Here is a 16,891-nt window from a genome sequence, read left to right on the forward strand (position 1 = left end):
AAAGCAGTGATTAAAAAAACATTGAAATTTGAATGTCCATGTTCATTAGTAGTGTTTGGAAAGTCAACAACAATAATTATTACTTTATGTTTAAATCATTTTTAAAGACAGATTTTCATAAAGTCCTCTGACATACAAGCAAGGGAGGAAAGTATCTACATTTACTCAAATTACTGTACTTGAATAGCTTTTTGTGTACTTGTACTTTTGAGTACATTTTGAAAACAGTAAATTTACTTTACATATGAATATTTCTTTGGGGAAGTATTATACTTAATTACATTTTAAAAGCATAATTTACTGAGTTAAATAAAAAATTAAAATGAAGAGGCTCTAACTTTCTGTCAACGGCATTAAATGGGCCAGGTGTTTGGCTTTGACTACACATGATGGTCAACGGCACATGAGAGAATGATTCTATATCAAACCCAAAGCACATGTGGATTTCACTTTATAATGAAGGTTTCACTTTACCTTAAAAGCCTGGTTGGATATCCATATTCTCATACTGCTATTGCCATAAGGAAAAATCATATTTCCTGTACACTTCCTCAGTAGCTACTCAGTCCTCAGTACTTAAATTAAACTTAAAAAAGAAATAATTTTTAAGATTACTTACTTACCTTTTCCACCTTAACATGCAAGGAAAAGGCAGAAACTCAGGAATATAGCATAATAAGCATCAATACTCGGGTGAAATTAATGCATAATAATGGTGATAATCATGAAACCAAGATTACTTTCCAGCCTAATTTCACCATCAAAATCCATAATTGGTCCACCCCTAGAAGAGTATCACACTCACAGTCAGTGGTAGGGTCGAGTGCAGGAGGCTGTCTGTAATTTTGTTTCAGATTACACCCCTCCTGCCTCTCCTCCTCTCCCTCACTTGTAGAAAGTGATCTGTGGTTTTAATAAGAGTCTTGGCCTCACAGGACTCAGCTGCTATCCTGACGACAGACGCAGCGAGTTGTGTGTGTGCTCCCCCCGTGCTCGAGAGTGTGTTTCTCCGCGTGTGTTTGTGACAGCGGGTTGCGACAGACGGTAAAAGCTTAGCGGTGGGGAGATGTCCCAGGGGAGGCAAACCAGTCACCCAAGGGCCCCTGCACTAACAGACGTGCTCTTCTTTCCCTCCCCCATGTTTTTCAGCCCCATCTTTCACTTCCCCTCTGCATATTTGTATTTCTATCTCAACGTACCAGCCCGACTCCTCCTCATCCTCACCTGTCTTCATCTTACCCTCTGTCACTGCCCACTCCTTCATTTTCCACTCTGCCTCCTTCCTCCTTCTCTCCCTCCCAGCTAGTCAGACTCCCTGTTAATGTCTCCCCTCCCTCACTGTGAGGAGAGAGAATAGATGAGAGTGCAGCTGTACGTGCTCAATTAACAGAGACCTCACAAATATCTCTGAAAGAACTATGCACAGTATCTGACTTCTTTCCTCTCACACATGCACACCATTTTCCACCCACACCGTCTCACCATCTAAGAAGCGACTACCTGGGTTAATGACTTGCTATTTGTCACTGCCAGTGCCAGTTTCTGCCCCCCTACCTTGACTGACAGCTCCCTCGTTTACTCTATGCCCACCTTCTCATCACATCCTCTTACCCCTTGAGTGGTTTTACTGACACCTTCAACAATCTCTCACCCTCTCGCCCTTTCATCTCGTTCTCACTAACACCTAGAATGAGTGTGCGGACACTGTTGACATCTGTGGAAGTCTGTTTTGAGCTTTTATAACTGAGCGAAATGGACATAAGGAGCACAAACAAAACGCCTCCATGGCAGTTTTGAAACATTTTGCTGAAAACCCTACACACATTGACCCAACACAGGAATGTTGTGGCCGGTTAGACAGCTTTTGGGAGTCTCTCCTGGGATGTGTCTATCTCTGTCAGTGTTTGTGTGCATTCATAAGACAGGGCCAGAGAATGTTCTCCATTTGATCTGTAGGAGGTTTTTTTTCCCGCTCCTCCGCTCCTCAGGGAGCCTCTGCTCCACATTCTGACTCCTACTGAGACCCATCGACACTCCCCTGACTCACACTCTCGCTCTGTCTCTCTCACACATACACAAGATATGGACTCCTGTGAACTAAAAGTAGCAGGCACACACGGATTCAACTATGACAAACAGTATTCACACAAACTGTGCTCAGAGCCTCTAGGGTCATGTACAGTATGGTGGAACAGATCCCAGTTGATCCAAGATCCATCCGGACCAGCACCCATTTTTTCAGCCCGCATGTGATCTGAGGATCGATAGAAAAATATCATCAACGTGTAAGAAAAAGTGCTACAACATCCACGTCAAGAGTCTGAGTAAAAGGAAGGCAGTGTTTAGGCAGTGCACGCAGGCGCCATGGAAAACCACAGTACAAATAGCAGACAATTCAGTCCGTTAAAAATATGCACGTTTTATGTAAGTTTTTTACAGACTTTTTGCACGGCAAAGGGTCACAAAGTGTGATTTCATAATGTAGTGTTACTTGCCTGGACTATTGTTAACTCTGTCTGTATTCATGATGGAGCTACCAGATGTGTGCAACAATAATCAATAGCTTCACATTTGTTTCATTCCTGCAGCTGCTGCAGCTGAAATTTTATTTTTACCTTTTAAGACTGTTAGACTGTTGGTCTAAGATATAACTAATGGAGGGTTCAGGTTTATCTAACCACTGTGTTCTTATAATTCTTTGAATTGTTGAAATGTGTAAAAAAATTAGCAATACTCTAAACTTTTTCGGGTTCATCCAAAAAAATTATCTGATGAAAAATCTGTGATCTGTTCAAAAGCTCCCTACTTCACACTAATCCTGATTATATTGATTGATATTTCAATTATTTAACATGATACCCTTAGATTTAACCAGCTGTAATCACATGCATTTGTTGAAGTTAAACACTATAAACATTTTAAATACTAAAAACAGGTAATACCTGGAAATAAGTTTAAAAAATTATATGGCAGTGAGCCCATGCGCAATAATCACATTGTAAGATTGCAGTGTTAGTGGCACAACCTGAAGCATGCCACCCTCCACCTTCTCTGTTGTTGGATGCAAACCATAATCACAAGTTTTTGTGTTTCTATGATCGATCTACATAAAAGTCTGATTTCACCATCAACAGTCAGAGAACTGAGCACTGCGCATGCAGTTCTCCTGCAGGGTATATGTGATGCTGCTGCTGTCACAGATACACCAGCATGACGCTCGAGGCAGACGCTGAATTACACAAAGCAGGTAAGTGAGTGTATTTCCACTATTCCCGCTGTATTACAGGCACCTCCTCCTAGAGCTCCTTACTCGTATCAAGTCTGAAGATTGATACGCTGGTTTCTCTTGGAAAATTTAAGATGATGATCCCAAGTAATTTCACCACAGTGTGTAACTGTTTTAATTGATCATACTTCCCTGTCTTGTTTTAAATCATTCTAATTGTGTCTCTGTTGTATATCGACATCATTGTAAATGAGGGAAACCTCAATGATTTTTGAGAATTAAATAAACTAAACTAAAACTAAACTAAATGTAGTCTGTTAGCAGCAAAGATATGCTGATTGTTCATGTGGCTGCTGCAGTGTGTGGCAATCACAGCAGTATGACACAGTGAGCCTTCATTTAATCCTAAATTGCACTCATGGCTGGTTGGGTTGACAAAACATAAAAACTAGATAATGCAGTATCAACTTGATTTGTAAAGGTTGTAAAGAAAAAAGCCGCTCTGTCAACGTGCCCAAAAAGAAAAAATATATTTGATGATTTATTGATGATTCATTATCTTGTTTAATTTCATTTTTAGTTGGAGAAAACAGCAATATAAAGTGCAAAAGGAAAATTTATCGCATTGCCGCTTTTTTTTTTTTCAAATATGATATAATGATATATCACAATATCTAAATATAATAACAGAAATAAAATAAGTTGACTTTGTTTTGAGGTAGTGTAATTTTGATGAATTTATTTTTATGATCATAAGAAGTCACTGAAATTGAAGCCCAGCACTATCACCAACAACTACACCTTACAATAATCATCTATTAAATAGTGCTCAGAGCCTCTAGATATGTGAATATAATAGTTAAGAGTTTCACGTTGTATGATAAAGAGGAGGATAATGAAAAGAAGATACTGCATTTAATGGTTCTTTTCTGCAATAAGATCCAAGTCATGACATTTGTGATCCATTCCACTGCAATAAAAATACGGGTTATAGACCCCCATGGACCAAACCAGCAGATGCACAGAACACATTCAACCATTAAGAACAATATATACCTCAGAATAAGAGCTCAGAGCCACTGAACAATGTGGAATATTTCAGACTTCAGGCTTCAAAGATAATGGAACAGATCAGGTCAAATGTACAGTAAACAGTTCTTTTATAAAACGCTGTGGTCCACTACATGCATAGAAGCATAGTCTCCTTTTAATTGATAATATGTTGAATATCATTTAGTCCTGACGGTGAACAAAGTGAGATAAAAACAGGATCTTCTTTGTAATAATGGAGCAAAAGCTTGCAGGAAGTCAATCTCGCTACTACTGTTCAGTTCCACTGTGATTGTGTTTAATTGGTTTACACACAAACACAAACAAATATCTTACCTACAATTTAAAAGCAGAGTGCACACACAGGCCTAAAGCAGTAGGGGAACAGAGTAACAATGGAGCTGATGGATAGAAACACAAATTCACTGTCCCACACACAACCAGCTGAGCAGTCAGGCTCATGCACATTAATGTGGCATTACATTAACCAGATGTGTGAGATCTGTGAGTATGTGCGTGTTCGAGTGGGTTCACACACATTTATGTGTCATTGATCTGTGCCACTGTGTGTGTGTTTGTTCAATTTCCACTCAAATTAATGGTGCCTCTTTATAGGCCTTCTGCTAGAGTGGCACTGAATTACTTGGTGCTTCACTCAGACACCTGAGACCCATTCAATGTTATAGCCACAGCTAGCTGCTAACTTGGGACCCATTTGAGACAACAGTATAGTTAGCATTACAGATACCAGTGCGTTTCTGCAGAGAATTCAGCGCTAACTAACATGCTTCTCAAGCCAGCACCTGGGACTCCCAGATGCTCAGTACATCTGATACCATTCAATAATTCAATCATGCCAACATCCAATTTTAGAGACTAACACCAAAGACTCCAACATTAATGTTATAGCAGTTTTTAACTGGAACAGGCCAAACAATATGAACTCTTATTTGTGTAATATAGGAGGGGTTTGTTTCAACACAATGTCATTTCCCCAAATGTCCTTGTAATCAACTAATTACAACAATAGCAAAGAAAACAGTAATTTGTGCCTAAATTGCAAAATAATTTAATATGAAAAAAATGTGTGGCTTTAAGCAGGAAACATATTTATCAAACACTCGTCAGCAAAAGAAATGATCATAAATCTAAAACCTTTACTGTCGATGATGCTGTAGGAGAGCAGGTGTTATGTTTGAACAAGTGACCATGTTAACTGATGACTTTTCAGCTGAAAGTGTCAGCGGGTTGTAGTAACAAAACTGTGGAAACACTGAACATTTTCTGTTATGTCTTAGATATGCTTTGGAGATATGAATTCATTTAAAAAAAATTGTCTCTAAGTTATCCAAATCTGTTATTAATCCAGATGCTTTCATATAGACACCAGTTTACACAGTCACTTGTTAACCCGAAACACTGGACATGGGCGTTGTCTTTATTATTATCATATGAATGAGTGTCATTATTGAATTAAAAGCGATTAAATGAATCAGTCAATGGACTAAAATTTGTATCAAATAGAATAAAATACAACACTGGGGGGCCCTGCTCCTCCCTTAAAAATGTCCCAATGGTATAGTCCAGCACTGAAATAATGCAAGTAAATTTAATTTAACCATAGTAAAAATATTGCTCATAAATGGGGAAATTATGGTTCAAAAATACATTAAAACACATAGATATTTGTAAAAAATGATGCAACATTTATTGCTTGGCTAGCCAGTTAAGGGGGGCCCTGTGTATAGTCTTTCTGGGGGCCCAAAATCCCTAGCTACACCCCTGACACTAGACACTGACATGAAAACAGACAGTAGATTTTGTTGTTTTTATTGTCCATGTCCATCAGCAGTTGTGGGCGGATATTCACTCCAGGTAAATGTGTCTGTATGATGTGGTGTAGACTACATTACTGTAGTTTAGCACAGTTAGCAGATCTGTGGGGTCCGGCTTCCTCTTATCTGGGATTGTAAAATCCACAGTAAGTCTTTAAACTTTTTTTTTTTTTTTTTTTTTTTTTTGAGAAAACAAGACAGGCTGAACTCATGGGTCCAGACAGGCAGTACAATATATGTCAGACACAGCACTGTGAACATTTCTGACACTAAGAGCTAGCGCTGCTAATGCTAACAGCACAGCTAACGAGCCATACGCCTCCTGCAGCTTCTGTGCCTGAAACAGCACACGGGGGAAAGTACTTGCAGCAGATCTGCAGTTAAAAATACACTAAGATAAGTACATGTAAAAATACTGGTTCTTAGAAATTTCGAACCGATTCATAATCATGGACATTAATATATGAGATTCTGACCTGAATCGATTTTTTCCCACACCTCTAGTGATTATCATATTTGCCATGATCGAGCAGCTGTACTTAGCATGAAGCCTGCTTACTTTTTACGTGTGAATGCAACTCAAATTGCACAGGTCTTTAGGATGACTGATGAAGTCTGATACCACTGATTCTTTGTGATTATGGCAGAGTTAAAATATTTTGGATTTCCATCTCATATCTGTATTTTTAGTCATTCGACAGTATAAATCTACTGCTGCCAAGATGGCAACTGTTTTGTTGCCCCTACCAAGATGGCTGATGTCTGTCTTTGGTTTCTGTGCATGGAAAAACACATGATCCATCAAACTACAAAATGTATGAACACATTAACTCTCATGCAGATCCGGAGTGACGTGTGTTTATCCCCGGTAGGCTGTGTATTTTTCTGTGTCTGTGTTTGTGTGCGCGTGCGTCCCATGCCCTCCTACTAAACTGGATCCCAGGGGCCTGGAACAGAGAACTTAAAAGGATTCTTTAGTCCATGTGTTTTAATTTAGCCCTCTCCTCAATAATAACCAGAAAGCTGTGGTCCCACCACTAACTTCATACGCTCTCCTGCATGCACATCAGAGGAATACACATGTACCACCATATGCACACAAACACACAAACACATAGATGAATGTACACAAACCCCCTGCATGCCAGTGCACACACATCCCGCTGAGCTGGGGGATTACTCTGCAATCTCAACCGCTCTTACTCCTGGGAAAAACATGTTTTATCATTTCATTTCATTTCTTTCTTCTGCGCTCCCTCTCGCCCTCCCTCCCATCCTCTGCTTTCTCGCTCAGCAACATGTAGCCCTCCCCAGACTCCTGTGCTGAAATCACAGGCCACATCCCGTGCTCTGACAGCAGCCCTGTGCTTTTGGCAGTGTGATTCTCAGTGTGAGTGTGAGTCTGTGTGCAAGTCTCTGTATGTGTGTGATTCCTTTGGAAATAAAAATGGAGCGTTAAGAGCAAGAGAATTCTAAAAGACAAAAAAATAAAAGTGAGGCAAAATATCTATAAATGCTACCTTTAGGCTCTTGGAGTTTTTGCAGGATTGAACTGATTCTACAAGAAACAACAGAAGACATTTCAAAAGCCTTAAAATTTTCCAGTGCAGTAATGAAACTTAATTTCTACATTACCTGTGCGCTCGGCATTTCATTTGCACAGCACACTCATGTTGATTACACTCGAGTTTCTCCAGCATGTGCTATGATCCCTCCTGAACACACAAGAAGTGCCACTCCACTCTGCTCAAAATATGTGCCAAGGCTATTTATAACAAAGGCTCTTCCAGCACATGTCAAGCTGAACAGCATAGATCAACCCAGTCAGGAAGTAGGACAGGAGAAAGCACAAAGCATCTGGTCAATTTTACAATAAGACACCAGATGCAGACTGCTTATTATATATCCAATCACACTGAAAACAAATGGTCAAAATAAGATAAAAAACAAAGTTTTTTCTTGAAGGTCTTATCTTGCGTCAATAATCATAGCAGGTGAGCTTCACCTGTGAGGTCTTATCGTCAAAGCCGTAGCTTTCATCCAGGAGTGCAATACAAGGTAATAATTGCAGCACGATGCTGCAGCAAAATGATGGCATAATAAGATTTAAATCAAATAAAAGATGTTCCTCAAATGCATTTACTGGAGAAACATACAGAACCAGGGGACACCTCCAGACAAAAGAAAGAAAAGGTCAGCAAATATACCTGGGAGTTCATATATACCTATACCTCGGCAACCAGCGAAGTATCATATATGTGGGAAACACTGGTTTACTACACTGTGTAGGACAGATCCTTGTGTCACCTGTCATCCCAGTGCACCTCTTTATTGTTTCTGTCATTTATCACAGCATATCTGCAAACAAACACGTTTCATATTATTGCATCTCCAAACATGTCTCAAAGACAGTAAGAGACACCTAAAACCAAAGGTTCTGGTAGGATTGGATGTCAGGCCAGTGGCTGAGTAAGAGGCTGATGATACAGGGGTCTTAGCTCCTACATTACACAGTCCCAGGAAACACTATCTCTACCAGTTTAAACAAAAGACCTCCATACCCCCTCTGCCTTTCTCTTCATCCCCATATCAAAGTAAACAAACACACACACACTCACACGCTAAGAGGCAGACTGCCTTGCAGTAGCTAGAAAAGTGTGTGTATGTGTGTGTATTGTTGTGTGCGTGTGTGTTGGCTTGCTAAGTGAGCGTTTGGATTAATCTGTAGGAACCAGATGCCCCTGCCGCGTTCCTTTCAGCCCTTCCATTAATTACAGCAGTACTAATAACGGCTTTGTGAGTGTGTGTAGGTGCATGTGAGCGTCTGTCCCAGTGGGATACACTGGTATAACTGAATCCAATAGCTATAGGTATTCAGAAAAGGGGAGGGTCCACTTGGACGATGAACCAATGGGAGATGAGCAGTGTTATCCCCCTTTGTTTAAAAGGACTGAAGTATAAAAGCCTCTTATTTTCACAGTAACACAACTGAAAAAGATTGATATAAGAAAAGACAAATCCCTTCAATTGTGTGAACAGATAATGCAGAAACTTAAAAAAAAAAAACCTTTCTTCTAATTAGTAACATTTTTAAACTCTTTGTGCTGGTTCTTTGTTGTCGTTTTCTTTACTTAATAATTTTACAACAACTTGAAGTGTCAATGTATTTCTTAAGACGCAGAAGTACTGCATAAGCACATAATTAAATAATATACAAAATTCCAAGAATGCTCTCTTGTTTTGTGATATTAGACATTTATAAATTTGTTGTTCCCCAGAAAAACAGACTGAATAAATGGTGTCCACACTGACAATCTTACCAGCTGGGCAGTGGTTGGTTCTGTGTTCAGTGAGCTCTGCCAGACATTCAAAGTCTTGTTGACAGTTGTCACAGGTGAAGATGGACTCGTCATCTAGGTCATCGTCGTGCTCTCTGTCATCACGGTCATCGTGTTCCTCCTGTTCCCCATCCTCAGCACCCTGCCCCGAACGTTCTTTGGGCTCCGCCTCTCTGTCAGATGCTGGGACTTCTGCGGAGAAAGAACACACAAGAATTAGCGAAAGAAAAAGACACTAAATTTAGAGGGACTTTCTAAAAGTGGTCAAAGATGATTATAATCGCCTGACTGTGTGTTTTAATTGCACTAGCAGAGGCTGGATGAACAAACACTAGACATCTGCTTCATCCTATTAATTTATGCCTTTTCATTTTGGATTTGGTTTGTCTCTTATTGTACCTGCTACTTTTCATCAATCAGACAGTGGACTTGACTCAGTCATACCAAGCGTGTGTGGAGCCTGACTCCAGCATGTGTGTGAGTGTGTAAACGTGTGTGTCCTGGTAGCAGACAGGCAGAGTGTGAGGGGGGACCAGTGGAAGGCTGTGTCGGCCCAATCCTCACTGCTCCATTGTGTCTCCATTTTCACACCTTATTATCACATTATAAACGCTGAGGATCCAATACAACTGACACTGAAGACACTGGTGAGGAGGAGAGCAGAGGAGAGGAGGAGGACTGAGTGACGGTGGTTGAAAAATAGGAGCAAGGTGCTGTATAAAGAAGAAATATGAATGAATCAGACCCATGTGCCTGCAGATGCATCAATCAAAGTTAAGTTTGTGTGTTTTAGGCTTAAACTTTCTCCTAAGAAGCACCCATAAAAGCCAATATAAAAGACCGGCAAATATAATAATGTGCAATAAGTCCTTCTACAAAAAGACTAAAAGGATATTTTCCTATTGCACCAGCCAGCCTAGTGGTTGTATTTTGCACCCCATGTACAGAGGGTTGAGGTCCTCGTTGCAGTAGCTTTGGTTCTGAATCCTACTTAGGTTCCTCCTCCCTGTCTCAGGTTAACAGATCTGGTCTCTCTTTAGTTATCCTAAGTGACCTGTGTGGATAATGTGTGGTATGCATGTTATGTTTTTTATTTCTGATTTGAATTTGTGTTTTCAGTTAGCAATACAACAATGGTGTTGTAATTACTTTGATCATGACTGTGAAGCACATTATGTTTCCCTGTAAATGAAATGTGCTATATAAATAAACCTTGATTTCATTTGATTTGATCAAAAATTGGCAAAAATGGCCCCACAATATCTTGTTTACATTGGTGATTTATTTTGCAAAACAGTTAATCATAGTAAATAAAACACCACTACAGTGACTCTTAGGCCTGGGTCATGCTTCTGCATAGAGTCTATGCCATAGCTACGTCTTGGTGGCGTACACTCCTATTACTGACACATTTCCTACAGTAACCACTGAAACTGATACCGAGCGTGTTATGTTGGAGTTGGGGCTGATAAATATTGGACAACAGTTAATAGAAAGAAAAAGAGAGTAGAGATCATAAAGGCTGGAAAATACAGCCTCTGAATCAGTTGAGGCAGAGGATGGGGGATTTTTGAGATGGGTTTTACAACAGCTAAGAAACCTCTTCTGTCATACCTTCTCCTACAACACCCCTTTACACCATGCTCCCTTGAGGCATCGCCAGGACAAAAACTACAAACTAACCTTAACCTAACCCTTACCCTTTCCCTCACTCTAACTCTAGGGGTGTAGTTTTAATCAACAACTGATTTAATCACGCAAATCTAAGCACATTAAGTGGTGAAAGAAACCTTTCATTTGATTTGGAAGTCATCTAGAGTGCCAGCAGCGTCCTCGACTAGTTAAAAGTGAGAAAATGTATTTGTGAGTCAGAGTGAGAGAGATTTGAGAGAGGTGCACCAGCTCCATCCCACTCTGATTTATTATGGGAGAGGTGTGATGGGAGAAAGGGATGCTGGGAGGTGGGGAACGAGGGATTGAGGTGATGGGGTGTTTAGGGGGCTGCAGGAGAGGAAGACAGTAATGGAGGGATAGAAGGAGGGATGGATGAAGGGATGGTGAAGAAGAGAGGGAGGGTGTTGGCCATCTGTCCAGTGGTGAGAGCACCGTCTGGCCAGGGAGAGAAAGTGGCCCCTTGGCTAACAAAACACACACACTTTTACGTGCACGCTTTCAGATTCACACCAACCACATGCACACACACACAACAGGCGGGTTGCTGAGCACGCTCACACAACCATAGACAGGTAGGTACCAATACACACTTTAAATACACACAGATGGGCCGGAAGCATGAAAAACTACATGTGTGCATGCTGGAATGTAATTAAGTGCAGTTGTGTCATACGCATTAATGTAAATAATAAAAACTGGTTTCACACAAGAATGTAGAGATAATATGGAAAGCAACAGATACGATTATGTTAAATTATATAAAGAAGCTAACATGATTTGTCTCATGTCCAAAATGCTCTACAACCTGGTGTTTGGTACCGTTACAAACCTTTCCAATGCGTGACTCAACAATAAAGACAAACAAGATCAACCCAAATTTATTACACAGATCTGCTTCAAGTGCTCATAACATGATTCTTTCTGCCTTGAAGCTCTGTTAGATTTGCAATACTGATAATCAGTAATGATTAATGCTTTGTAAGTACTTGAAAATAAAAGTTGTTCAAGGTTTTGGTGTGTAGAAATGTTAAAAGTGATGCAAGACAACACACACTAGGGCTTTACTGTAAACCTGCTACCTTAACCAAAATAAACATTAATCTGCAAATAATCCAGTTTTTGGTCATGATCATAATTTTGGCCTTTACAAAAATAAAGAAACCTGAGTGAGAGTAATTATCTATTCTTAAAATGTGTGCTCTGCCCAGAAAAAAAAACTCTCTGTGGTCGTCTGCTACAAATATTTATAAAAATACATTTCTCTTTCTGATTTTGTTGTATATCTGTATGCTTTCTTTTATTTGTTTATGTTAACATGACTTGCCACCAATCAGCTCTGTCCTCCACACAAACACAGTATTTTCCCCATTTAATAAAGCAATCCAAATAACATGCATTTGATAAAATGCTTCACTTTAAGCAATCAATGCTGCAGCAAGAATTCTTTTCTTTTTTTTCTTTTTTTTTCTGTTTCTACCAAATATAATTTTCTGTCACAAGTTTTAATATAAAATACAAAAGTTTTTAAAATCCAAGCAGGAAATAAAGCACCCTTGGAGTAAAATACTACAACAAATAAATGGATGGATAAATAAAAGAACTACAAGGAACTGTTTACTGCGAGACTACATGGGCATAATCCCATGGATTCCAAAAGTGGGCGGTGAGCCCCCCTAGGGGGCGCATGGGGGGGGGGCAATCAAGGCGAAGTAAAACCTGCCACTGAAATGACTGCAGGAATGGAGGTGTACATCTTGAAAAATGCGCATTAAGTTTTTACTTTCAGAGATTTATTCATCTACAGAGTGAGATTTTTTAAAATCTGTATAAGGTGATGGTTGTTATTTCTACAATTCTTCGATGGCCACTGTCGTGTCAAATGAAAAAAATAGAAATTTACAAGCAAAAAATAAGACTGAATCTGTTTGTCAGACGTTTACATATTTTTACACGTTGTTTTGTACAGTCAAGGGTAAGGGGGGTCTGAAAATATTTTCATCTGCCAAAGGGGGGCTTGGCAAAAATAAAAAAAGATGAGAACCACTGGCTCAATCATTAACAAAGTTACTTATAATAAATGTCTTATTATGCTAAGCTAAGAAAAGGGAGGCTAACAATGAATAAAATGCATTTATAGATGATGTTGAATCAGCGCATTAAGAAAATCTGACATCTAATTTAATACTTTTTAAGATCTTTTCAAGACCCTCCTGATATAATGTAAGACTCCATTGCATCTTCAATTTCTATCCTGTTACATTGGTGACACAGTTTTGTGCATGTTCTGTGCAGATTGGCAGCATAGCCAAGAAAATGCAGATACTATATGTTATTGTAGTGTGCAAATAAAGCTTTCGTTGAGACACTCCGGTGCCAACATTAACAGACTATGTTTTAGTAATACATCAGGCAAAAGCTTCACCACAAACACCGCATTCAGAATGCATAATATTGGATTTTAGCCCATATTTACAAATTAATCAAAACAAATTGATTTTAATATTTTTACCAATATTCAAATTCAGCCCTGTAGTTCAATTTGTAGACACAGCATTTCAATCAGATTTTAAAAAAGCAGAACAATTACAGCTCCTCTCCAGGTTTAAACGATGTTATTGAAGCACTGGACTGTAAAAAACCAGTGTAGCGCTTTTAATTGACTTGTCATATCATTTGACACAGTAGACCACAGTTTTCTTTTAAGTGTCCTCCATCAAGTTTTACTTATTGTTGACAAGAAGACGGTGGATCTGACATAGAATGGACTGTTTACATAATTAATGCTTTCTTCTATCAGACTTGTTCCTTGAATATTTTTTCAGTGCTGTATGACATTGTGCAGTTGAACATACTTCCACACGAATGGCGTGACCTTACCAGAGTGCTCGCTCACACAAACTCACACAGTCCCCAGGGTGTCCTGATGCCAGAGGTGAGGGCGGTGCCAACCCCAGCACATGCCAACACAACCTGCTGTCATAGCAACAGAGGGAGGAGCCAGATGAAACCTCTCCATCTTGAACACCTCTGTACTCCTCTCTCATCCCTGAGTAGTTTCTAGTCTTCTCTCCTAATTGTGTCTTTAGCTCTTAATAACTGTGTGCAGCATGACAAAGAATGCGAGTGAGGCATAAGAGAAGAGGAAGATAAATGTGAGGTGTTTTGTTTCAATTTGCACTTAGGTATGTGTGTGCTCTCTGCCCTCTCTGTCTTTCAATGAAAATCATAAAGCAATATCTGGGGGCTCTTCAAAAGTATCCTAACTGTTATGTCTTACTCAGTACTACAGCTGTAGTGATCATTACCCTGATGAAAATCATTGGAAAGGAAACGACCGTTCCACCACTGGGATGAATGCGTGACAGTTGGTTGTTGTGTCTCTCTCAGTACATTTATATGCACAGTTAAGTCCAGTAACACGAGCAACAGTGATAGCTCGGTTAGGTTATTCAACTGGACTATTACACATGTGGCATGAGGAGGAATCAGTTTATTGATGGAAGAATGTCAGACTTCTCTACATGTCTCCTCCATCTCATCAAAATGAGAGGTCTTTACTTCAGCAATGTTTTTGATATCTTTTTCCTTTTTTTTCTCAGCTTTCTTTTCCTCCTAGCATTCATGCACTTTGACAAAGAGTTACTTAATAAAACAACTTTACAGATTCTACAGAGAAGAGCAGGATAGATTTTCTGTAATGTACCAATAATAAGCGCTGGCTAGAAGCGCTCTGGAATTGAAGTCCTAAGCGCTGCTAGCGCTAAAAAAAAAAAAAAAAAAAAATTGGCTATGGACACGCTGCCATGAAAGTGAAATCTTTTATAACACAAGATGAAAATGACTTTGAGTGCTTTAGACAGCAGTGATGTGCTTATTTACACCACAGTGGCTTCAGGAAGACGCTGCAGTGGCTTAACCACAGTAAGGATGCAATGATTCATTGCCATTGTCAACAATAATCGATAATGACTTCCATCGCGATACATTTTATTGTCGATAATTCGTTTGTTGCGTCTGCGCACCTTCTTTTCATGCAGCACATTGCTATTTTGTTTGTAAAAATTGTTTTCTAGAACTGAAATGCTTAAGAGTGAGCCATCTGTCATTCATACTATCTCTGTCGAGAGTCATGCATGCTCAACAGTGATCGACAGGAAAAGAAAAACAGAGTAATGGCGGTGCCTGATGCAACATCTGCCCATCCTAAAACTTCGAAAGTCTGGGAATATTTCACTCTCAACGGTTCAAAAAGAAAGTTGCTTGTAAAGTATGAAAAGCAGACCTTACACATCACTGGAGCTCATCAGCAACGGGGTTTTACTTTGTATGTTAGCAAACAGTGGTCATCCAGTGGCGATGACATCCTTGCTTTTAACATTAACGTAACACTACAGTGCTGCAGGCAGACCCAGACACTCTGACTTATTGTCTTTAGTTCATACATATTTTTAAGTATGTCAAAGTTCTTTTTTTAAGCTGTTTGTAAAAAGAAAATTGAGCCGTCACAGCCATCAAGGAATCCCACAGCACGCCACCCAACCAGTTGACTAATCGTTTCAGTGGTCGGCGTCTAGTCGACTATAGGAATAGTCGTTAGCTAGATCCCTAAACCAACGTGTGCTGAAAGAGAACAGAGCATGCAATTAATTTTGATTCTAAAAAATGGATGCCCTAATTATGAGCCTTAATCAATCACAATGAAAGCTTTAATGCTGACACCCTTTGGTAATAGTATTTCCGATCCACCTGTCTTAAACTTCACATGATTCTGCAAAATGGGCACCTTAACTCAGAGTATCTTATTTTTGACCAAACTACCTCACACCCCCTTACTCTTTTTCTACCCCCACCCCTATCACACCAGAAAGAAGCAGCAGGCCCACTTAATGAAAGCAGCCATCTCCCATGGGTGCCTGGGGTGCAGAGGGGCATGTGTGTGCTTTTGTGTGTGTGCTGGGGTATTGATTGAATACGACGACATCGGTCCCTTGCAAATATGTGTGCACCCTCCACTCACACTCTCTCTAACACACACATGCACAAACACACACACATATCGGCAGAATATAGCTTCAGAAACACACACAACAATAAACACACACACAGGCTCTACAGAGAACAATTATCTCTGAGTCACAGACTGTCCCTATGCCAGGAATAACTGCACATTCTCTCGCACACACAAACACAAACCTTCCAATCCCAAGCTCTGACACCCTGTTATATTCTTATGTCACCCACAGAGACTCAAAATAAGTCAAAATCATGTGCTGCAGTTGAACTACAGGAATATGCAGCGATGCAGCATGTTAGTATCTACAGATGACAGATTAAAAGATCATTATTGGCATCAGCAGATCTGAAATTATCATCAAACTGTATAAGTGTACAAATTAGGATTGTTTAAATAGTTCAGTTGACCTACCCCAGCTTTTTTCTACCGCTTTCCTTAAAATAGGTTCTGAGGTCTTTTTTTCTGAAGTTTTAGGCCTGTTCTACTGCTAGTTTAGCTATTTGCACCTCAGGATTGTCTTAGGGAACCTAAAAACAAACCTGTTTTCAATTAGAGGAATTCATTTCAGTTTAAGTTATAAACTCCATAAAAAAGGCACTTTTTTATTTCAAGCACTACAGGGTTCAGGGCTTTCAAAAAGGCAGATGAAGCCTACATACACAATACACTTAGCACATAATGTGCATGTTATGCAAAGTAATTGCTTCATTTTTCATTACTGCAGGTCTACATTTGACAAAACTACATTTATCCT

General features: G+C 39.6%; 1 protein-coding gene across 5 annotated transcripts in view; it reads right to left on the bottom strand.

The window, feature by feature from the left end:
- znf423 (zinc finger protein 423) overlaps window positions 1-16,891 on the bottom strand; it is a 258,994-nt gene that overhangs the window by 192,989 nt on the left and 49,114 nt on the right. For all 5 annotated transcript variants that reach the window (XM_041795670.1, XM_041795671.1, XM_041795668.1 and 2 more), the window contains exon 3: window positions 9,432-9,641. In XM_041795670.1, coding sequence (XP_041651604.1) covers window positions 9,432-9,641 — 210 coding nt within the window. The remainder of the gene's footprint in view (window positions 1-9,431; window positions 9,642-16,891) is intronic.

The sequence above is a fragment of the Cheilinus undulatus genome, linkage group 9, assembly GCF_018320785.1.
Source record: "Cheilinus undulatus linkage group 9, ASM1832078v1, whole genome shotgun sequence".
Lineage (NCBI taxonomy): Eukaryota > Metazoa > Chordata > Actinopteri > Labriformes > Labridae > Cheilinus > Cheilinus undulatus.